General features: G+C 39.4%; 1 protein-coding gene across 1 annotated transcript in view; it reads left to right on the forward strand.

Moving 5' to 3' along the window:
* The window catches only part of LOC131794429 (dynein axonemal heavy chain 6), a 49,771-nt gene that overhangs the window by 22,290 nt on the left and 5,058 nt on the right, over positions 1–22,423 (forward strand). Inside the window, exons 36-85 of the mRNA XM_059111953.2 lie at positions 80–181; positions 750–860; positions 1,199–1,288; positions 1,386–1,481; positions 1,608–1,804; positions 1,961–2,060; positions 2,728–2,811; positions 3,054–3,281; positions 3,765–3,986; positions 4,349–4,496; positions 4,753–4,859; positions 5,191–5,241; positions 5,333–5,464; positions 5,560–5,633; positions 6,207–6,304; positions 6,477–6,640; positions 7,139–7,270; positions 7,633–7,712; positions 7,812–7,892; positions 8,076–8,226; positions 8,844–8,897; positions 9,172–9,263; positions 9,382–9,537; positions 10,073–10,139; positions 10,356–10,510; positions 10,940–11,120; positions 11,436–11,561; positions 11,883–11,992; positions 12,626–12,698; positions 13,051–13,140; positions 13,782–13,864; positions 14,091–14,175; positions 14,792–14,944; positions 15,200–15,430; positions 15,645–15,716; positions 16,026–16,211; positions 16,334–16,392; positions 16,614–16,727; positions 16,850–17,030; positions 17,119–17,298; positions 17,400–17,506; positions 18,093–18,219; positions 18,354–18,422; positions 18,893–18,970; positions 19,423–19,596; positions 20,052–20,242; positions 20,419–20,512; positions 20,705–20,945; positions 21,691–21,791; positions 22,270–22,374. Of these exons, the coding sequence (XP_058967936.2) occupies positions 80–181; positions 750–860; positions 1,199–1,288; positions 1,386–1,481; positions 1,608–1,804; positions 1,961–2,060; positions 2,728–2,811; positions 3,054–3,281; positions 3,765–3,986; positions 4,349–4,496; positions 4,753–4,859; positions 5,191–5,241; positions 5,333–5,464; positions 5,560–5,633; positions 6,207–6,304; positions 6,477–6,640; positions 7,139–7,270; positions 7,633–7,712; positions 7,812–7,892; positions 8,076–8,226; positions 8,844–8,897; positions 9,172–9,263; positions 9,382–9,537; positions 10,073–10,139; positions 10,356–10,510; positions 10,940–11,120; positions 11,436–11,561; positions 11,883–11,992; positions 12,626–12,698; positions 13,051–13,140; positions 13,782–13,864; positions 14,091–14,175; positions 14,792–14,944; positions 15,200–15,430; positions 15,645–15,716; positions 16,026–16,211; positions 16,334–16,392; positions 16,614–16,727; positions 16,850–17,030; positions 17,119–17,298; positions 17,400–17,506; positions 18,093–18,219; positions 18,354–18,422; positions 18,893–18,970; positions 19,423–19,596; positions 20,052–20,242; positions 20,419–20,512; positions 20,705–20,945; positions 21,691–21,791; positions 22,270–22,374 (6,183 nt within the window). The remainder of the gene's footprint in view (positions 1–79; positions 182–749; positions 861–1,198; positions 1,289–1,385; positions 1,482–1,607; positions 1,805–1,960; positions 2,061–2,727; positions 2,812–3,053; positions 3,282–3,764; positions 3,987–4,348; positions 4,497–4,752; positions 4,860–5,190; positions 5,242–5,332; positions 5,465–5,559; positions 5,634–6,206; positions 6,305–6,476; positions 6,641–7,138; positions 7,271–7,632; positions 7,713–7,811; positions 7,893–8,075; positions 8,227–8,843; positions 8,898–9,171; positions 9,264–9,381; positions 9,538–10,072; positions 10,140–10,355; positions 10,511–10,939; positions 11,121–11,435; positions 11,562–11,882; positions 11,993–12,625; positions 12,699–13,050; positions 13,141–13,781; positions 13,865–14,090; positions 14,176–14,791; positions 14,945–15,199; positions 15,431–15,644; positions 15,717–16,025; positions 16,212–16,333; positions 16,393–16,613; positions 16,728–16,849; positions 17,031–17,118; positions 17,299–17,399; positions 17,507–18,092; positions 18,220–18,353; positions 18,423–18,892; positions 18,971–19,422; positions 19,597–20,051; positions 20,243–20,418; positions 20,513–20,704; positions 20,946–21,690; positions 21,792–22,269; positions 22,375–22,423) is intronic.

Consider the following 22,423-nt stretch of genomic DNA (forward strand, 5'->3'; position numbering starts at 1 on the left):
GCTAGGGGGGGAGATTTAACAAACAGATCGTGTGAGTGAAAGGGTAAACTGATTAGTTCCGTTATTATTTTTTCTCAAGGCCATCCTATCAGATCTTTTCCCCGGTAAAGAAATTCCAGATCACGACTATGGCAAGCTACAAGCTACTATAGAGGAATGCTTGCTCAAGAAAGGTTGTCAGGTACGGCATCCTCTTTATTGACAGTTAACGAAGTGAAGTGGAATCTGAATTAATTAATGTTCGTTGGAGTAGTGTAAAAATATGGTTTGACTCGTGCGTGAATGGAAATAAGTATCTTTTTGGTTGTTAAAATGGTTGTAGTGGTGTTTTGAGGCGGCAGAAATTACACCAAAGTGTCCATGACACTGACACCACGTCTTTTGCACTAAAAAGATTTGAAATGTGAGTTATTGTCGTCAGGGTAATTTGGTATTATCAACTGAGTTGAGAACGTAAATGGGCCACCGTAAAGAGTGTCAAAGCTGGATTGTTACAGCCATGTTCAGCTGTTTCGGCCTCGTAAGGATTCATTAGTATGGTGATAATGACAGAATGACCAGCCAAATAAATGATGCTTGTGTGGGATGACTTTTTCACCAGAGAACGTTGAAATATGTTACAGATGATAACAGTGCTATGCCAAATCTATTTCATCATTTTGCATCACACGCTGCTCATCTCACAAATCAAAGCTTGTCAATCGTAGTGGTTATGGAATTCCACATATAACTTATTTTTATTCATCTAGGTTGTTCCTTCAATGGTGAAAAAGACGATCCAGTTGTATGAGACAATGATTGTTCGGCACGGTGTGATGACTGTAGGACCCACTGGAGGAGGAAAGACAACGAGTTATGAGGTGAGCAGATAGTACGTCATTCAATGATCACATACGCAGGGGTTTCGATTACTTTTTCATAAGCGGCTGGCGATGGTGTAATATGCGATTGTGCCCAGAAAAGGGGCTGTAAGGCGAAACCCAAACACGAAAGTTTGCTTGTAGACCTCGGTGAGAGGTCTTATGGCCAGCGGTAGACCGTCGGTAACTGGCTTTTAATGTAACCCCTGACAAATCGTAATGAATAAGATGAACTGTGTGTGGACTTAGTACGGAATTAAACTTCTAATCTGCTCTTTATAAAAATGTGTTAATTGTTCGATGGAGGCCACACTTATCATTGCTTGCATAACATTTAGGTTCTCAAAGACACTCTGACAACGTTACACGAGGAAGGAGACGAAAATCCTTATTACCAAAAAGTTCGCACATACGTGCTGAATCCCAAGGTATGGTCGTCTTTTGCCGTTGTTAACAATGCTTCTTCCAAGCGAGTCATTGCGCTTTGTTAGCACATTTATCAGTTACTCTTATTTGTTACTACAGGCTGTTAGCATGGGAGAACTGTATGGGGAAATTAACAAGCTTACAATGGAGTGGAGAGACGGACTCATGGCCGTCACTGTTAGAGTGTGTGTTCAGGTACGATGCAATGTCATGGCCTGTGACATGGCTGGTGGTAATGTTAGCTGCATGTATTGAAATGAGCTGATCATTTTAATCTTCTCCTTAAACTAACAACTGTTTTATTGCTCCGGTATAACACAGGACACTACTGAGGATCACAAGTGGATTGTCTGCGATGGTCCTGTGGACGCTCTATGGATCGAAAACATGAACACTGTTTTGGATGACAACAAGATGCTTTGCTTGGCTAACAGTGAGAGAATAAAGCTCAACAACACCATACACATGTTGTTTGAGGTGCAGGATCTTGCTGTTGCATCCCCAGCTACAGTCAGCAGGTATGGCTCCTACGCCGATTAACAATGTTTTGATTTTAAAATGCTATTTGGAAATGATTTGTCATCTAAACTTTTGAGTACAGGCTCAATTGACGTATTTGGTGGCCAGCATCCTCGTGTACAGTCCTTCACGGTATTTGTGTGTGTTTATTTCAGGTGTGGTATGGTATATATGGACCCTTATGAATTGGGCTGGAGGCCTTATGTCAAGTCCTGGATGCAAAGAACGTGTACAAAGATGAAAGACGAAACAAAGGTATCTACCTGTTACCGTGTGTACGTGTAAGTTCACCATCCATAGGTGTCAAATCAATCGCAGAAGGTTAGGAAATATATCGTATTCGGTTTGCTGTTCAAACACAGGCGGACAAATCCACAATTATCGAAAAAAAAATGGCATGGATTTGTCGCGAGAATTTTTAGGTAAGAAGTCTGTATTTGGACATTCGGTTTTAAAGCAGTGAAGCTTGCAAAATTCGATTCTTAACCAAATCTGGGTTTTGTTTCCAGCTGCTCTCTTGTACGTCTTTCAAATTTCCAACCGTTTTTCGTACAATTCTCTATCGGCTGAAGATGCTGACAGTATTGAGTGGGTTGTACTGAGTTACCAGATATAATACCTTATCTGATACTCGGCTTTTATAAACCCACTGTCCAAGGCACGATACCTTGAGTCTAAAAGGAAGGTTCACAAAATTGATTAAATATATATGAAACATATTCCCTGTCTTAGTGGCAGTATCTAGTACAAGAGGACACAAAACATTTTTGCACCTTTGGGGCCCCGGTCGAAACACTTTTCATGAATTTTCTTTTACTCCGGCCAAAATTGAGTGATTACGTCTTATAAGTGCAGCCGTAATAGAGTACCGTGATCATAACTCTGATTTCTGCTCACCTTTTCTTACAACTTTTGTTTGCAGGAGTATCTGATGAATTTGTTTGAGAATTACGTGGATAACGGGCTCAACTTTGCAAGGAAGAAATGTGTACAAGCCATGCAGCAGGTAAACTGGGCTCAAATATCATTGTTAGATAGGCCACATTGGAACACTGGATGATTGGAAATTGTTACAAGTTCCAGGACGAAATTTGAAAAGTGCCCATTGCTCTGTAGTTTCCAGGGAAGACATTTAAAGTCTTGTAAGGAGACTCGTGTCCTTTCATACATTTGTGGAAAGTTTGTAACAGGCGACGGGACGATATAGGTGTATCCCAACTATAACCCTGAAAACCTCTCTTTTTTCAGGTGGACATAAATAAAGTTACAACTATGTGCTGCCTTCTGGAGAGCTTTTTCTTCCCAGAGAAAGGAGGCCCAGATTTTAACATGGACGCCAACAAGTTGCACTCCCTTATTTGCACCGCCTTCCTCTTCTCTTTCCTGTGGAGTATTGGGGGCAACTTAGTAGAGTCTTCTATGGACGCTTTTGATACGTTTTCGAGGGATTTATTCTCAGATACACAGGATGTGAAGGTTAGGGGAAAATGATAAAACTAATAAATGAATTGCTGTTGGATCGCAAACTAAAACCACTACAGTCAACCCTCTCAAGTGCAAATTAGAGCACCATTTTACCAATAGTTTTTATTTAGTTATCTTGAAGCAATTTATTCTTTTTCCAACGTTTATTTAACTAATATTATTGAGCGCATTCATATCCTTACGTTGTAAACTCTTTATTTCCACTACCGATCATTAACTGGAAAGTTATTCAATTACTGGTAACCAGGCCTCTTTAACTTGTTCAGGTTGTTATTGTTGTTGCTTTTTTTTCGGGCTGTCAGTTACCGTTTATTCTCACTATTTTATGACACGGAGACAATTTTGACTGTAGTTTAGGTAAGGGATAAATAAAGTAAATCGTTTAAAAAAGCCAACAACAACAAAACAAAAAAACAGAAATTCTCTGCAAGTCTTCCCATGGTTTTCCCACAATGGCTTTTTCCCTTTGCACAGCTTCCAGGTTCAGGTGATCTGTTCAGTTACTTTGTGGATTTTGACACACGCCGTCTTGAACCATGGGAGAAGATTATTCCATCATTCAAGTACAGCCCGGAGATTCCATACTTTGATCTACTAGTGCCCACTGTGGACACGGTCAGATATGGATTCCTGATGGAGAAGCTGCTTGTTGTAAATAGATCCGTCATGTTTACTGGTACGACAGGCGTTGGCAAGGTAAGATAGTGGAGTTCCATCTGACATTGCCGTCTCGATCCATGTTCCTTGATTGGAGATAGCGAGGATATCTAGGAACCGGAATCAAACAAAGCGGAGAAACTGCTCCTCAGCTTCCCACAATTTGCTCCTTTTTTGGTTCCTTTGCCAGTTATTCGCTCTTTCCTTGACAAAGGAGCCTGGGTCAGGTGGTACGGGCTATCGCATGAACGATTTGTTTTCATTTTCACAATATTGGACACGACGAAAAAATTTTTATGACAAAATTAGTTAGACAGAAGTTTGACATTAACCGCATAATATCACTGAGGATGACGAATAGAAAAGGCGTCTAACTGAACTCAATTTTTATTATTTTACAGTCTGTGGTGGCGAAAGGACTGCTGACCGACATAAGCGATAAGGCGAACTATGTTCCCATCATGATGAACTTCTCTGCTCAGACAAGCAGCCAACGAACTCAGGAAATGATTGAAGTCAAACTGGAAAAGAAACGAAAAAACATTTTAGGTTTGTATTCATTGATGTAGTTAGACGTGATAAAACTTTATACCATTTGAAACCTATGATTCAAGAAACTGATTACTGAATAAACATCACAGACTTTTATGATGTGTGTAAGAGAAGATTTGATTTGAAGAAAGTAACATAGAATCCTGTGACTTTTGATCGGTGATCGGAAGTCATAGTGAGTTGCACGATCCTCTTGTTTCTTTAAAGAGTCATATGAGGAGGTTTTTAAACAAGGTTTTGTTTATATTCAAAGGTGCACCGGCTGGAAAAAGAATGATCATTTTTGTTGATGACTTGAACATGCCCAAGCTGGACACGTATGGCGCCCAGCCTCCCATAGAGTTACTCAGGCAGTACCAGGTACCCTCGGATTTATTTGATAAAGTCTAATTCTTTCAGAAGGGTGGAATATCTGAATCTTTTTTGTTTTTTTATTAGAAAAGATTTCATATCCATATATACCCCATTCAAACCAGCAAAACATTTTTAGGTACACCAGGTTTTTTGCGAATGAAAATCAGAAACAGTGAATTGAAAAACTGAATTTTCTTTTGGTTTCAAGTATTCACTAACTTTTAATTTCAAATGTGCTAAATTTTAAGTCGACAAACATCGGTTTAGGAATGTGAATGGGGTATATATCAATACTTAGGACTACTAGTATATTAAGTGAATTTATTTCCTTTTGAAGGATTTTCGTGGATTTTACGACAGAGAGAAACTTTTCTGGAAGGAAATTCATGTAAGTGCACTACGTCTGTGCTACGCTAGACCTTATGTCCTTAACTTTTTTATTCAGGTGTGGGAGATTTTAACCATTATTTTTATGACAGGACATGACCATCTGTGCAGCCTGTGCTCCCCCTGGCGGGGGTAGAAATCCAGTCACGCCTCGTTTCCTACGTCACTTCAGTATGTTCAGTATTCCGTCGTCTGCCGAGCACACTCTGAAACATATCTTCAAGGTTAGGGAAATCAAATTAGTTCAAATCTTTGGACTAAATTAATTTCCTTTATTGAAATTATTATCGACAAATATTCATTTCATTCCTTTTTTCAGTCCATTGTTAGCGGCTTTTTAGTTGACTTTCCTCAAGATGTCAGGGGATGTGCAGATGCGATTGTTGGGGCGAGGTATAAGTTTTGTTTACTTTCTTATTTTCCTTTAAAAAAAAAGGTTATTCATGAACAGTAGTCTCCAGTTTCTGTGTTTCGGTTCTTAATCCTTCACCTCTCACAAGTGACCAAGACAGAATTTCTCTTCGTAGTATCCATATAATATCAAACAGACAAGTGAGAAGAAGAAAGAAAAAATGTCAATTAGGGGATTTTTAGTTGATCCAAAACGAAATTCTCTGAGCTAACATCATAAGAATTGTATGGCAGACAGTAAGGAGAATCACTTATGAGGTCTTGGGAATACAAGGGTTAATTCATTGTTTGTTATTTGTGTCGATCCTTTAAAACTCGTATTCTTTATTGGTTTTGAGCTTCCCTTTTGGTGTTTCTTTTCAACTCAACGAGCCTTTATCGCGAAGTTTTATTTATACTTAAGTTACTGTTGAACTTAGGAAACGTTTGTCAAAATATTGTAGCATGACTGTTACAGAATAAAACCCTAAGACTGATGATCCACCTGTTGATGCCGTTACTTGCAGTCGCATGATATTTTGTTTCTTAATTTTGTCCATGTTTGCTCTCTTTTAGTGTTGAGATCTATGTTCGTATGAGTACAGATCTGTTACCGACTCCTGCTAAATCTCACTATGTGTTCAACTTGAGAGATTTGTCCAAATGCATTCAAGGTTGGTCTGCCAGTCATAATACGGTTACATGGCTTTGACACATTAAAAATCAATCTACCATTTCAGTTACATGAGCAATTCCGAACATTTTAACTTGAGTGACTTTGGTAATCATTTCAAAGATTTTTATAATACGTTTTGTGCTAATCTATCCTTTATCATTTCTTCTCAGGTGTACTTCAGGCAGATCCTGGAGTTATTCGAGACGCTGGACAGATTTTTCGCCTGTTCTGTCACGAGGCACAAAGAGTCTTTCACGATCGTCTCATTAACAAAGAAGACAAACGTTATTTTAACGCCATTATGTCTGAAATGGCACAGAAACACTTCTCGCAGGTATATTTCTAAGTATGAACAATATGTTGTCTACAGCCAACCAGTTTTAGCAACCTATGATAAGAAAAATCATCCTTTTTTATACCAAATTACAGTTTTGGAGCTCGTAACTGTAAAGAGAAAGCGTAAAGTGAATTCTGCTCGGGAGTTGAGCGACCTACGCCGGTTCTATTCCCAATTTTCATACCATATGGATGGCTGTTGGTCCATTAAAAGGCTACCCCCAGCAATTCGCATGGTCTCTCCAGCAGTTTTATAGTCTCATTTTAACTCCCAGGTGGAGATAGGCATTGTGGGAATAAAGTGTCTTTCTTAAGGACATATCAAAATTACTCGGCCAGAACTAAAAACCAAGATCTCACGGTTTAGAGTCTAGCGCCTTAAACATTAATCCATCGTTTTCAGTCCTGCAGTTTAAAAATAATAAACTGCAAACAATACACGCCTTTTCAATTTTCAATAACATAATGTTTTTGTGTCTTTTTATGCTGTAACCAGAATGTACAAGCTGAAAAATTTGAGACGGCCCCTATTCTGTTTGGAGACTTTATGAAGATGGGTGCAGACCCCTCTGACCGAATCTACGAAGAGCTGGCTGATATCTCAAAAGTGAAAAATCTTCTGGCTGATGTAAGTTCACCCATATCTTTCTTTGATGTTCTTGGTAACCTTTAGCAATGATTGTGGTCAAAAAGGTGAATCTTAAAGATTTACTTCTCGTGCACGTATAATAACAGCAACCACAACGTCTTGATGCTAAATTTGTTAAGTGAGTCTCTTGCCATTCTTTGAATCATCATCCTAAGTATCTATCTGTCTTCTCAGCTTATTGTTACATCTTGTGTTTCTCTATCTTACCGAAGTAATGCCTTGATGTCTGTTTTAAGTTGAGGGGTAGTCATAGAAATGGCTCAAGATATGACTTAGCTCTTTTAGACAATCTCTGACTTTCCGTTTTTTGAGGAAACTGATCTGATCGTCTCTTTATTTAGTATCTTGATGACTACAATATGAACTCTTCCAAAGAAATGAAGCTTGTGTTCTTTATGGATGCCATAGAACACGTGTCAAGGTCAGTTTTTAGTGCATACACTGTCTGTGAAGCTTTTTAAAAGCTCCTTCCTAGCAATCGACGGGTTTATCTGAGCGAGAGTTTGTTTGTTTTTTGTAGAATCGCCCGAATGGTTCGCCAGCCTCGCGGGAATGCTCTGCTTGTTGGTGTAGGAGGAACAGGAAAACAGAGTCTTACCAGGTAACTTGCCTCGTAATCATTCTCTTAAAACTTCTCCACAATTCACAATGCGGGAATTTTTTAAAGTCAAAATGTTGCGATCGATTCATCACAAAAAAAGTTTTATCTAGGTCGTGATGGCTAATCATAATATTTGGATGAACAGATTTGAAAAATAGTTAATTTTCTGGCGTTTTACTTTAGGTTGGCATGTCATATGTCTGGCTACCTTTGCTTTCAAATCGAGCTGACTCGTGGCTACGACTACTCCTCTTTCCGGGAAGATCTTAAGAAACTGTACACGTCAGCTGGAGTGGAAGGAAAAAACACAGTTTTCTTATTCACTGATACTCAGGTACCTACGTCTGTTGAATGTCAAGGTTATTAATGTGTGCACATTTTGAGTGCCACTCGGAGAGCTGTAACTAAGTAAGTGCGGTTGTAAATTAAAAAAATTGGAAAATTTCTTAACCTTTTAACTCCCATGAGTGACCAAGACAAAATTTCTCCTTACAATATATATACAATGTCAACCAGATAAGTGACGAGAATAAAGAAAATTATCAATTTGGGGATAATTGGTTGATTCAATACTAAATTCTCTGTACTAACATTATAAGAATTGTAATGGTTGACCGTAAGGAGAATTAAAAGTTTGATCTGGGAGTTAAGGGGTTAAGGAGCCAACGAAAGACAATGAAAATGCCTGAACCACAGGAAAGGACGCGTACTCAAGTCTCGATTGGTTTAAGTTTTGCTTTCGATTGTTCAGAGATTGGCGCTAGTTTTTTAATAATGCAAAGCCATTTTTTTGAGGGACATTCAACACCAGGGTTTTTTTTTAAGACGATCACTTTGGTGCTGTAAAAAGACTTGTGGTATTACTCTTAAAGTGAAACATTAAACGATAGCAAGTGCCCTAGAATGAGGGTCATATTATTAAATCTTTATTTCAATTTAAATTATATGCAGATCGTTGTTGAGGAGTTTCTGGAAGACATCAATAACATCTTGAACTCTGGCGAGGTACTGATAATGTTTTATGAATAAATACTAGTTTATACGACTACTGTTTTCTTCCTTCGTTATCCAATGACTTTTCAAGAATGTTTCTGTTTTTTTGGGCTTGCTTCTAAGTTCCACGGGCTAGGCAAAAATATAAAAAGGAATTGATGAATTGAAAGTTGGACCGTTCCATCAAGTACTCCTTGCTTCCCTGAATTTGGTTTTTTGAAATTGTCAAAATGTGTTAGTGCACCAACGTGGATAAAATAGCAGTCTGCATTGTGTTTGTCATCAGGTTCCAAACCTGTTTGAAGCGGAAGAGTATGAACAAGTGCTGAATGGAACCCGACCGCATGCGAAGGACGCTGGTGTTCCTGAAGGCGACAGGTGAGTATTGGTTCTGATGTTGAACCTCACAGCTCACTACAATTTGCCATTAATATCTATGGCTGTGTTTTATTGATATGTAGGGTTTTCAATTTCTTGTCGTTTTCTTCAATGTCAGGGATGCCGTGTTCAATCACTTCATCAGCCGTGTTCGGAATAACCTTCATGTGGTACTGTGCATGAGTCCTGTGGGAGATGCATTCCGTACTCGCTGCCGTATGTTCCCATCCCTGGTTAATTGTTGTACTATTGACTGGTTTACCGAGTGGCCAAGGTCAGTTCACTGCAACAAAACTAAATAGTTTCCCGAGGGACCATACATTAAGTGCTTTGTTATACATTTAGACTTTCCCTTAGACAATCATATGGAAAAACGTGCTGTTGTATTCGGCGCGCGGGTAACAACTGCGCAATTGTATCCCGGTCGGGATGCACTTGAATTTGATTAGGGGCACGTGACCAAGAATCAATCAATCACATCGCTCGTTTTGTTGAATGAAAGTCTAGGTATAGAACAAACGTGAATTTTAACCATAGACATGCTCTCAGTCCGGCTAGCGTACTTTCGGATAACTTAAGCATCTATCACCAAAATAACCCTAATGCAGATATCACCTTATAGTCTAAGTTGCACCCATAACAAATGCTTTAGTCTGGAGATTAATCCCTGCATTTTAATCCCATTAGTCCTATTGCCATCACTAATCGCCGAAATTTTATGGATTTGTTTTGAAAGCCATTGAAAAGGCGACTGATTTGTGTTGTGTCATCTCTGGCTGACCGTTTTGAAACACCTTTCGTTTTGGCAGGGAGGCTTTATTGTCTGTCTCCAAGAACTTTTTCGAAGAAGTGGACTTGGGAGCAGGAGATGTTAAGGTCAGAACGTCCTACATTTTGTTCACCTTCAATTTTTTAAGGTCAACTGCTCGCCAAAACTGTTGTTTTGTCATCAAGAAAAGGCCTTGCTTAGCATTTTGGCGATGTTAAGACAAACCGTCCCTAGAGACCCTTGAGGCCTTTCCAGTTGTTGGCTCTTGGACTTCTCTACCTTTTTAGTTGCTTTTGACACTGTTTCTTTATTTTCTATGGTAGGAGAGAGTTGCCGAAATGTGTGTTGAAATTCACACCAGTGTTAGCTCTATGGCGGACAGGTTTTACGCCGAACTGCGTCGTCGATATTACACAACCCCAACCAGTTACCTTGAGCTTATAAACCTGTACCTGTCCATGTTAGATGACAAACGAAGGTATGATATTTTTACTATTCTTGATGACCAAAATATAGCGAACATCACCGACTACTCTCGACCTTCCTCCTAAGAAGATCAAAGTCTTTTTTATTTTGGGAGACACGGTGGCTTAATTGCTAGCGCTCTGGACGTCGGGATTTGAGATCTGACTAATTCAAAGCGATGTGTTCTTTGGCAAAACACTTTGCTCTCCCCATGCCTTTCTCGACCCAGGGGCATACATGGGTCTAGGCGAATTGTCACGGAAGCCTGATGAAATGCCAGGGGGGGGGGGGGGGGGGTCTAACCTTACCATGGACTAGCATCTCATGCTGGGGGGGATTAGTGATGCTACTCGCCCGCATTTTCTGTTCGCATCAGTGAAGAGGTTTGAGAGCTACCACTCTGTCGTGTTTTCACTCACTGTATCACTCATGTATTTTCCAGACAGCTGATTGGTGCACGTGACCGCGTGAAGAATGGCTTGAAGAAGCTTCTAGAAACTAACGACTTGGTAGATAACATGCAGGTCGAGTTAGTGGCTTTAGAACCGCAGTTAAAACAAAAATCACTCGATGTAGAAAAGCTGATGGACAAACTACAGACTGATCAAGAGGAAGCCGACAAGGTCTGTGTCAGATTAAAAACGAATGTGTTCTCTACCTTTATGTTTAAGCTGTGTTCCTTTGTCCTCGCGCTTATTATGATGGCCCGCTCTTGGATTTGAGAATATGCTGACATCACAATTTATGAACACCTCAATTTTGTTTGTGAGCATCTCTAGGTAGTTTTGCCTTATTTCCTCTCCATGGTATTTTGATAAACACCTGAAAAATTTCCCTTCTTTAACTTAACCATTAAAAGGCTTAGAGTATCTTTCAAATAAGTTTTTATTTTATTATTACCAATTAGACAATTGGAGAATTTCCATTCACTTCTTCAGGTGAGAAAAGTCGTTTCAGCGGAAGAGGAAGTAGCCAAAGGAAAGGCAGATGAAACCCAAGCTATTGCAGCGGAAGCTCAGAAAGACTTGGACGAGGCTTTACCTGCTCTGGACGCCGCTAACAAGGTATATTTCTAGACTAGCCCCCAGGTTAAGCAGAATTGAAGCTTTGTAAATAATGAAATTAATGATACAGTATTGCACTGCTGGTTTTTAGGTCGGTGTGCTTCACTGACAATAATGAAATGGACTTGTAGCTCGTTCAGTGGAAAATATCACCACGCATTGTTGCTTCTTGCGACTACTGTGGGAATAAATTCCTGCAGTTTGAGCCTTACTGCTCGTAAGCCCATTTAAGTTCTATTTGCTTCCTGTTCTGGCTATGCTGATAAAAAGCTGCAAGCTCATTGAAGTTTGAAGGTAACTGATTATCTCTGTCACTTTTAGGCCCTTGACTCTTTGGACAAGTCTGATATATCTGAGTTACGTGTGTTCACCAGTCCCCCTGAGCTCGTCATGACTGTTATGGAGTCCATCTGTATTCTGTTGAACTCAAAGTAAGTTGATTCTGTTTGTAGAAGATGTTCATTTTAGCAAAACAACCGGAGGTGTCTTTGATAGATGTTATTATTAATCAAAGGCCTTTTTTCCGAATTTGCAAATTTTGTCAAGCTGCATTCGTGCCAGCATTAGTCATCCTATGTAGGAGAGACGCGAGTTTTTGTGATACTATTCAATTCCTAAGGGGAATGTGGCTTCGTTTCTCAGTTGGTAGTAGCACCCAACTATAGTATCTGGAAGGGAGGCGTGGGTTCAATTCCTGTTGAAGCTTGAATTTTTGGATCAATATCAGTATCTGGGCAACTGCCCACCTACCCTTCCCCTAACCCAACAACAGTCTATTGATAACAAGTTAGGGTTAATGTTGGGTTAGGGGAGGGGTAGGTGGGCAGTTGCCTAGATACTGATATTGATCCGAATTTTTCAGGCTCATTCCTTTGCTCGATGTAGAAATCTACATTACTAACTTGCAATTGGGCATTAGAGCAAAAATTTTCATTCCTCGTTCCGAAGACATAATGTGTTGAAGAATCTGAGTGGAACGTATTGATTTTCGTGGAATGTTTTCATAGGAATGTTGCTTTTCATCGTTTGATATTTTGTTGATCATTTAATAATGTACTCCTTAGGCCCGACTGGGCAGCGGCAAAATCTCTGCTGGGTGACGCCAAGTTTTTGACCAGGCTTATGGAATATAATAAGGTACTGAATACTTCATATCTAAGTAACTCTTTTCAAATTAAATATTTATTATTACTCAGAGTGTTTCATCAGCACATTAGCTAGTTTAGTAAGGTATTTCCAAGCTTTACAAATCGCCACAAACTACTGATTAATTGTTTAAGATGTGTGATGCAACATCTACTTGGTATTCGTGTGCTTAGAAATATGTGCCTACCATCCGATTAAGATTTCACCTCGTTTTTTCTTTGCAAAATTTTGATTCTTTTAAACTATTCTTTTTATGACGTTCTGCTCCCCTATTTGTGCAGGAACTTGAATTTGTAACAAATTGTATATAGGAATTATATACCCCTGCTTGTTTTTTTCCTAGGACAATATCCCTGACTCTACTCTGAAGAAACTGAAAAAATACATCGACAACCCAAAGTTCACGCCAGAAAATGTGGAGAAAGTTTCGAAGGTGTGTTAATCAGCCAAATATCAATAATTAGTCCGTCTTTGCGGCGAATAATTGTCTTAATAAAAAAATCCAGTGACTGAAACAGCCGGAAAAAGATGTTGCTTGTAGACGATAAAAACCGTAAAGCTTTTGAGTCTGTCGCCAGTTAGCAATCTTTTCCCCCCGTGTTTTCTTTTCTGTTGACCTCTTTTTCAGGTGTAGAAGGCCTATAGATATTATGGGTATAGTTGCTGGAAAAACCCAGAGTTCAATACATGAACACTACGTAGTTTTATACTGTTTTAATAAACCTTTTGGATAAAAGTCGTGCGATCGTCTCGAGCCGCAACGTTTGTTTCGCTTGTTGATATTATTAAAGCTCGCGCTATGTTTGCATCTAGATCTCGCGCGGTCAAAAACCCTTTAGAGCCTCCTTTAATTCAACTTGAGGGAGAGGGAGTAAAGGAACTTCGTATCAGAAAAGTTACGCACGTGCTTTTCTAACGTTTTACAAGGCTTTTTCGTAGGACATTTGCCAGATTTTTGTTTGGTAAGAGGGTTCAAAGTCAGTAGTTGATCAAGGTTATCTCGGATAGCCGGGTACATGTAGCGGTGATTGTTTTAGTTCTTAATAATCAGTGCAACGGACTTTATTTCCTCAGGCTTGCCGGTCCATGGTGATGTGGGTACGCGCTATGGATTTGTATGCTCGGGTGTTCCGTACGGTGGAGCCAAAGAAAAAGAGGTATGTATTAATAATTAAAACTGAATGTCATTCCCAGTGTTATATTCCAAACGTAAGTCTGTATCATTCGACTCCAAATTTGATTATCAACTAATGTTGTGACAGTCAATAATTTTAGCGCGTTTGGTCATTGATCAACGTGGCTGTTGGAAGTACAGTCATTTTAACGAGCATAAATAAACACCAACCCTTGAGCCGTCCTTAATCACATGTTGCCTTTCTTCAGACTTGCTGCTGCACAAGTGGAATTAGATGCTGTTATGGCGACATTAAAAGAAAAACAAGATAGCCTGGCGGCGGTGGAAGAAAAGGTACCCGTATATAAAACGATAGGGTGCGAGACAAAGATTCTCTCTTCAGATTATTTGTGGTTGACGATTGTGGTGGTTCTTGCTTTTCATTTTCTGTCAATTTCTCCTTAAATTTGAGCATCAAATACACATTTAAGAGTGAGATGTAGGGCTCTTGCTAAGTCTTGCATTCTTAAAAAAGGGCTGAAGTTTGCCAACTGAATTTCAGGACCTGGACGGAAAAAAAATTGTTGAGTGAGATTCTTTTTAAGGTAGCTGAATAGGCGAAAAAATTCCATGAACAAAATGTGTGATCGGCGTAATCGGAGCATTTCGTGGTTTTGAAAACTGCTATTCTGCTCAGACCATCTTATTTCCTTTAAAGTTTGAGTCTAATAAAAATTACAGTGGTGATTTGGACTATAATTTTTGTAAACAAAAATATCTAAGAACTGCGTCAATAGTCGCTGCTTCGATTAGCATCGAATGAGACCTGCCCAACATAAAATTTAATTTAATTGATAAGAGTCGGGCGACTTTCAGATACTGATTGTACACAAAACAAGCCGCTCAAAGACAATATTTTGAATAAGTATGCTCCATTCGATTATTAATACTTACATATTTCCAACCAAAGATTGCAGAGCTTCAAGCAGCCTATGACAATAGTATTGCTGAGAAGGAAACGCTGACAAAGAACATCGCACAAACTGCGGCTCGTTTGAAGAGGGCATCCAAGCTGACAACAGCCCTGGGAGATGAACAGGGACGCTGGACAGAGAATGTGGCGGTATGTCATCAATAGATAATCAGAATGTTTTCATTTAACGGTTTGTCTGTAGTAAGGCACATCCCTGTTTCACAAAGTTCGAACAGCGTTATATTTTACTTTCGAACTCAGTACACTCTTTCATAATCTGGTTTGTTCTTTGGAGAATCGCTCGCAGGGAGGTGAACTCCTCTGAGAGAGGGGTGGGGAGAAGGGTAGATTTGTCTGAACATTACTGAGCGAAATTTAATGCTTACTTCCCTTTTCAAATGTCAGGCATTTGAATTAGAGATTGGTAACGTGGTCGGAAATGTTTTCGTGGCAGCAGCTTGTGTGGCTTACTTTGGTGCGTTTACAAGTCTCTACCGCCAGGAGCTGATCTCATCTTGGATCCAACGCTGTAAAGAATTGGAAATTCCTGTATCAGATGACTTTAGTCTCATCAATGTGCTGGCCGATCCTTTTGAAATAAGACAGTGGAATGCAGATGGGCTTCCGAGGGATTCGGTAAGTTGGGATAGGCTTCCGAAAGTAAGTCGTGATACACGCCCCAATTCAGATTTTTCCCCTTAGGTGTTGCTTAAAAAAAAGCTCGCAACATTTTTTTTGCATTTCACACTTTTTTTGTTGTCGAAGAAACAGAGAAATTTTTTTCTTACATTCTTGTTTTTTTTAACTTAATAGCTAATTTGTCAGCTTTTGTAAATTATTTTTCCTGTAGGTGTCAATCGAGAACGCCATTTTGGTGACCAGGGGCCGGCGATGGCCTTTAATGATCGATCCCCAGGATCAGGTTAGTTTCAGTAAGATTTACAGAACCACAAACAAATAAATAAGCTAGCGAGCGAAGAGAAATCAGTCAGTAAGTCAGACAGACAGAAAGAGAGACAGACAGACAGACTGATAGACCGACAGATAGACAGACAGATAGACAGGTAGACACTTAGACAGACAGACTGACTCAGTCAAACAGGCACGGACAGACTGATTCAGACAGACAGACAGACTTGGACAGACAAACACAGAGTAGACAGACAGACAGATTATTGGAGTCAAAACGATAAGGACAAGTATGTTTTTTGTTTTTTGACGAACTGTGTAGGCCAACCGTTGGATCCGAGCAAAAGAAGCCAAGAATGGTCTTAAAGTGATCAAGCTTACCGACCAGAACTTCTTGCGTACCCTTGAGAACTGTATCCGTATTGGGATGCCTGTGTTACTCGAGGAAGTCGGCGAGACACTGGACCCTGCTCTGGAACCAATCTTATTGAAACAGACTTTTACACAGGTAAATTGAAAAAATGTTGTCTTGACTGCCACAACCAGTCGTGATGTAGACATAGTGTTATGGTTGTCTTTTGTCATCTTCATTGTTTTCTTTTGTGATGCAGATTTTCTTTTCTCGTGTAGGGTGGACGTCTGTTGATCCGTCTGGGTGATAGTGATATTGACTATGACAAGAACTTCAAGTATGTTACTCATTTGTTACTTTACATTTAACTAAAATATTGGAGAATAGTTTTTTGGCTTCTGTTACAATAGCTATCATCGTTAAACTTTACATTTTTCACTTTCAGGGAGTTAAAAAACCTTTTTCATTCCACAAAAATAAGCTCAACAACATTGGATAAATGTGATAAAAAATTGTTAAACGTCACACATTAATTGTTATCTGTTTTTTTGACGTCAGGTTTTATATGACAACTAAACTGGCCAATCCTCATTATCTACCTGAAGTGTGCATCAAAGTGACCATTATTAACTTCACTGTTACTAAGTCAGGCCTTGAAGATCAGCTGCTCAGGTATTCTGACTTGTAATTGCTGGAATTTCTCGGGCTGAATGTTTGATTTTGACATAAAGCGAAATTGAACTTTCATGGTATGAGTGTTACTCGAAGCTGATTTCCGCAAATTTCCTTTGCAGTGATGTTGTTCGTCTGGAAAGACCAGATCTGGAAGATCAGAGAAATCAGCTTATTGTACGAATAAACTCCGACAAAAACCAACTTAAGGCCATCGAGGACAGAATCCTTAAACTTTTGTTTCACTCTGAAGGAAATATTCTTGATGACGAAGTGCTTATCAACACTCTCAATGAATCCAAGGTGAGAGCACACGAGTACATCACCTCCAACGATCATTATTAGACAGTTTGACAGGTTATTTATGACATCCTTTTTGCCTTATCACTAGGTCACTTCTGGTGTGATTAGCACTCGGCTGAAAGAGGCCGAGACGACTGAGGAGAAGATAACATTAGCGCGTGAGAAGTACCGCCCTGTGGCTACACGCGGCTCTGTCATGTACTTTGTGGTAGCGAGCATGGCCGAGGTGGACACTATGTACCAATACTCCCTCAAGTACTTTAAGCAGGTGTGATGTGCGCCTCGTTTTTAAGCATACGAGTAACAGTTGTGCCATTTTGACTTTGATTGAAGAAATTTATTCTATTTATTTGTTTATTTATCTTAAAGCTGTTCAACACTTGTATCGAGAACAGCGAGAAGACAGATGACTTGGACAAGCGACTTCAAATTCTGCTCGCCAATTGCACTAGTTCTGTTTACACTAACGTCGCACGGTGAGAATGCTACTCATTATGAAAGTTGATATGAATGGATGCGTCATTTGATAAAAAAGTTCCTAAAAGTAGGTTGTCAGTCTCCCGCCAAGACCAACATAAGGTTATAGCTGTCTCATTGCTCTCTGAGTTAGAGAACCGAAGAGATCACCTGACTGTGGTCGGAGTCCGCTATTGGAAGCAATCAAAGGTCTCTGAGGTTTTCAGTCAGAATGGGTCAGTTGCTCCATACTGGGGTTTGAACCCTCGACCTCTTTCGCGGTTATGCGGTGTCTTTGTCTGATTACTGTCAAATTCCTGCTTTGTGTTAAAAGAAGAGCGCCGCACGTTTGATTTATTTTCAATCGTTTACGCAGAAAATTTGCAGTTTTTGTGGGTCTTAGTAACTAGCTTTCAATGCATGCCCCTTATACGATTAAAGGGACTAAACACCCACCCCTGCTCCCATGGCTTTACACCAATTAATACATCCTTAACATCCTTAAAGACTTTAACATAGTCTTTGCTAGGTTGCTTTTATAGTTTAAGCTGAAATATTAATGTCTGATATGTGTTTTTTTTTGGCCGGCGTGCCCTTGTATTTCAGGGGTTTGTTTGAAAAAGACAAGCTTGTGTTCTCGTTCATGTTGTGCGGTGAGATCATGCGTCAAAGAGAAGACATATCAGACGACGAATGGAATTTTTTCCTCAGAGGGAGTGGAAGCTTAGACAAGGTAAGTCAGTCATAGGCACTTGTCAAAGGACACGTGTGTACGGGTCCTGCACATCTGGCATGTTAAAGAGGTTCTCGTAACACCCGCAGCATTTCTGAATCAAATTGGTTTTTTTTTTGTATCATTTATCACAGGAACGTCCATCGAAGCCTGATATTGCCTGGCTAACAGAACAAACCTGGAACACTTGCTGTGATCTAGAGGTGCGTTTGGAATACTTTTAGACTCCACTACAAGAACTGGCTTCAGCACCGTTTCAACTTATTCGAAGCGCCCAAACAAACAGGCTAAAACATGTTACGAAATAAAAAATTACCACAGTTTACGTGAAGAAAATGAAGTTTTCTTCTGGCTAACAAGAAATCGTAAGAGTTATGTACACAATCATGGCTTTTGTCAAAACAAATTGAGGCTTGAACCAATTGGAGCCCATAAGCCTCCTGTCATACCGGTGTGGCGCTTTCACTTACTTAGCCATGAAGCTAAGTTAGGTCAGGTCTTAATATACCGGTGAGGATTGAAAATAAATAGCTATTCTGAATCAGTAAACATTGCAATGAAATTGACGAGATCTTTATAGCACGTGGCCATCTATCTTTTTCTTTTTTTAACAGTTTGTTTCTCTTTACGCTGAATTCTCTTTTTGTTTTGTTATTTAATTGCTTTCTTTTAGGATTCCCTACCGGCCTTTGGTGGCTTGAAACAGGAAATAGTCAGCAAACCTGTCATAGTCAAGATTGGCTCGATTGAGGTAAACACTGTTTTATAATTACGCTCAATTATCTTCACACTTGTTGTTAAATAACCTTCCTGGCTCTTAAATAAACAAACCCATCAAGCCGTCAACTACCACTCTTCAATCTGTTAACCAAACCATTTACCCACTGACCCTGCAACGAGCATCTAATTTCTCCTCACAATATTACCACTGAATCAATTATCGAGGTTGCAAGAATAAAGGAAATGATCACTAACCTAAAGAAGCTATTGATTGTTCGACAAATTCTCCCAGTCAGCACCGTAGGAAATGTATAGAGAACAGTATGGAGAATATGCATACTGATGTTAGGGTGAAAAGGGTGAAAGGATCATTGTTCTTCTACGACTGAAAATTTTTAAGAAGATGTGTTCTTGAATCAGGACATACTATATATTTGCACTAGATAAAGTCTTAACAGTCATACCCGTTTTCCCCTGTATCAGGCATGCGCAAACTCTCCACTATTAACGGCGGGTAAAGAGGACAGTGATGGTAGATCAACAGCAACAAGTGAAAGTACAGAGGCGACTGAAGAGGCAGAAGAACAATCCAGTCTGGTTGATCGCCTCTCGAGTTTTCAAAAATTGGTATTTATCAAAGCATTCAGGGAGGAGAAGGTAAATGTCTTTTTTGTGTGTGTTGCAGAAAAAAAATCCAACCCTGAAATCGTTGAAACGTTTTACTGTTCCCTCTTGTCAAGATTGTAGACGGCAAAATTTGAAACGCATTTAAAGTAAAGCATTGAGGGGGAAGTGGGGTGTTTCAGCTACACATGATAAGGTTTTTCTTTTACCACATTGCTTATAGAAGAAGCATGCTCTGAAAACCATGTTTAAAATTATGTATAGCAATTTACTATTTTCTCTTGGTATCCCTAAACTTGATCAGTGTCAATTTTCCTATGTACTATTCAATGTTGGAGATGTACATGTACGGTGTCTGCAGCATTCTCCTCCTTCGTTGAGTGTCGTGTCAACAACAAATTTCGTTTTTCGCTGCTAAGATGAGAGGCAGCGCCATGGAGAGTTAGTTTTAATGACAACTTTTCACATTGTGTTTCATTATTCCGCAGGTGGTGTTTGCTGCCGTGGATTTCGTTTGTGAGAACCTGGGCAAGACATTTGTGGAGAGTCCGTCCATAGACCTTAATACTCTATATTCTGACGTAGGGCCAACCACGCCTCTCATATTCATTCTTTCCACTGGCTCCGATCCAATGAACGCCTTCCTCAGATTCGCCAGAGACATGAGTTACAGCGAGAGGTAAAATCGAATTGCTTCGTTACGGCATATTTGTACATCTGTTCCGGTTTATTGCTTCAGCAATTCAAATGGTTTACAAGTGACTGACTATGAATGATCTCTAAGGGATGACACAAAAGGGTTTTACAAGGTTAGCCTCTACTATTAATAAACATATTTGTGCACTTTCTATCTAGGATACAGGCGATCTCGTTGGGTCAAGGACAAGGGCCCGTAGCAGAGAAAATGATCGCTAATGCAACCAAGACAGGAGACTGGATCTTCCTTCAGGTAAGAGTTTTTTTTACCAGGCGTGACTTGATCAGTTGGTCTCGGTCTGGTTTTGAGAACAAAAGCAGATCCAAAAAAGCTCACTCTATTTCCAAGTTCTCCCCCTACAATTCTCCTGCAAGTGTGTTTTGTCTTGCTTGAAGTTTTTATTTGTTCTGTTCTCTTATTATACTTGTCGTTTCATTTTTCTAGAATTGTCATCTCGCCGCCTCCTGGATGTTGGCAATGGAAACCCTTATAAAGAATCTATCGTCACCAGAAGCGGAAGTGCACGAGGACTTCCGGTTGTTCTTGAGCTCCATGCCAACAAAAAGTTTTCCAGTAACGGTTTTACAAAACAGTGTCAAAGTGACGAATGAGCCTCCAAAAGGACTCAGAGCCAATGCTAAGAGAGCATTTGGAGAACTCAGCTCTGACTCTTTTGAAAACCATAGTAAGAGCTACCTCCTATCTTTTCGTTATTGAGACTGTCGCGCAACACTTTTTTCTGACAGAATAACGTGACTAATCAAAAACTATTGAATAAAAATCTTAATAATACTGCTTTTGACCAAATATACTAATCTACTAATATACTAATATACTATATCTTCATTTTAAAACACACCATAGCTCCTTTAAGCTTTTACTGCTGAGGGTGACAAGCACCTAATTTCTCCTGATAGTATCACCCCTGAATCAAACATGAAGGTCATGAGAATAACGACAATGATCACTAACTTTAGAAGCTCTTGATCGTTAAAAAAATTCCTCCCTTTTAGTACCAAAATGAATTTGTAGATGACAGCGTGGAAAATATGCATATTTACGTTTGGGTGTAGCTTACATGAATGCTGAAAGGTTCTTTCTTGTGATCTGCATAAAGTGTTTTTCTCCAGTTCAGGTGTTTAATAAGTATGTTAAAATCAATAATTTCTTAGTCTACGTAATCAGCCATCCTGCTCATTCTTCGAATTTGCGCAGACAAAAATTAAATGGCTCAGCGCTGGCCAGTTACATTTTACTCAGTTGGTCAACCTTGCTGTGCCCGTTTCACATCACTTCACGCAAATTGCACTGTTGTAAACTACTCAGAGGTTCTCTGTTAATTTCATGCTACTTAACAGGACTTTCTTGTGTCTTTTTCTCCTGAGTGATGTGTGGCCTTGTCTTTAAATACGATTTCTTTTAACCCGTAGTTCTCGGCGTAACATGGCGGAAGCTGGTGTTTGGAATTTGTTTCTTTCATGCCATCATTCAGGAACGGAAGAAGTTTGGTCCACTCGGTTGGAACATCAAGGTTAGTGTTATATTCGTCTCTTAAACTAGTAAGCGACTGGATGCTGAATTTTGAATTGATTTTTTTCTGTTTTTAATGCAAATATCCTCACAAAAATGGGATATATCATTCGAGATACACAAACTGTAGGTTCCTTATGAGCGCTACTATACAAGGGACTCTTCAGATGTGAAACAGTTTGGATGCCTTCTTTCAGTTTTGCAAGTCTGTTTTTCTTCGTAAAAGAAAATTAAGAGATAGACTCCTTACAGATTTTTGAATCTAAAGTCTTAAATGTTAAATCATAAAAGTTGCTAACGTATCAAATTTCTTTGTGTTTTTTTTTTATTCGTTTCTGTTTTTGTGAATTTGATAAAGATATCAGTGGTAGAATATTAGTATTTGAAGCACATTTATATGTGTTTCTAGTATTCTTTAAGTACATGTTTAGTTTGTTACGCTACTTGATAATTTTTATTGTCAAAACTTTCATCGCTAGTATGAGTTTAACGACTCTGATCGTGAATCAGCGCTGGACAATTTAAAGATGTTCTTAGCAGAAGGACAGATTCCATGGGATGCACTTACTTTTATCACAGGAGAGGTGACGTGTTAATTACTTATCTCGATAGATAGCTTGTGGACTGAAATTC

Source organism: Pocillopora verrucosa, chromosome 11, assembly GCF_036669915.1.
Source record: "Pocillopora verrucosa isolate sample1 chromosome 11, ASM3666991v2, whole genome shotgun sequence".
NCBI classification, from domain to species: Eukaryota; Metazoa; Cnidaria; class Anthozoa; order Scleractinia; family Pocilloporidae; genus Pocillopora; species Pocillopora verrucosa.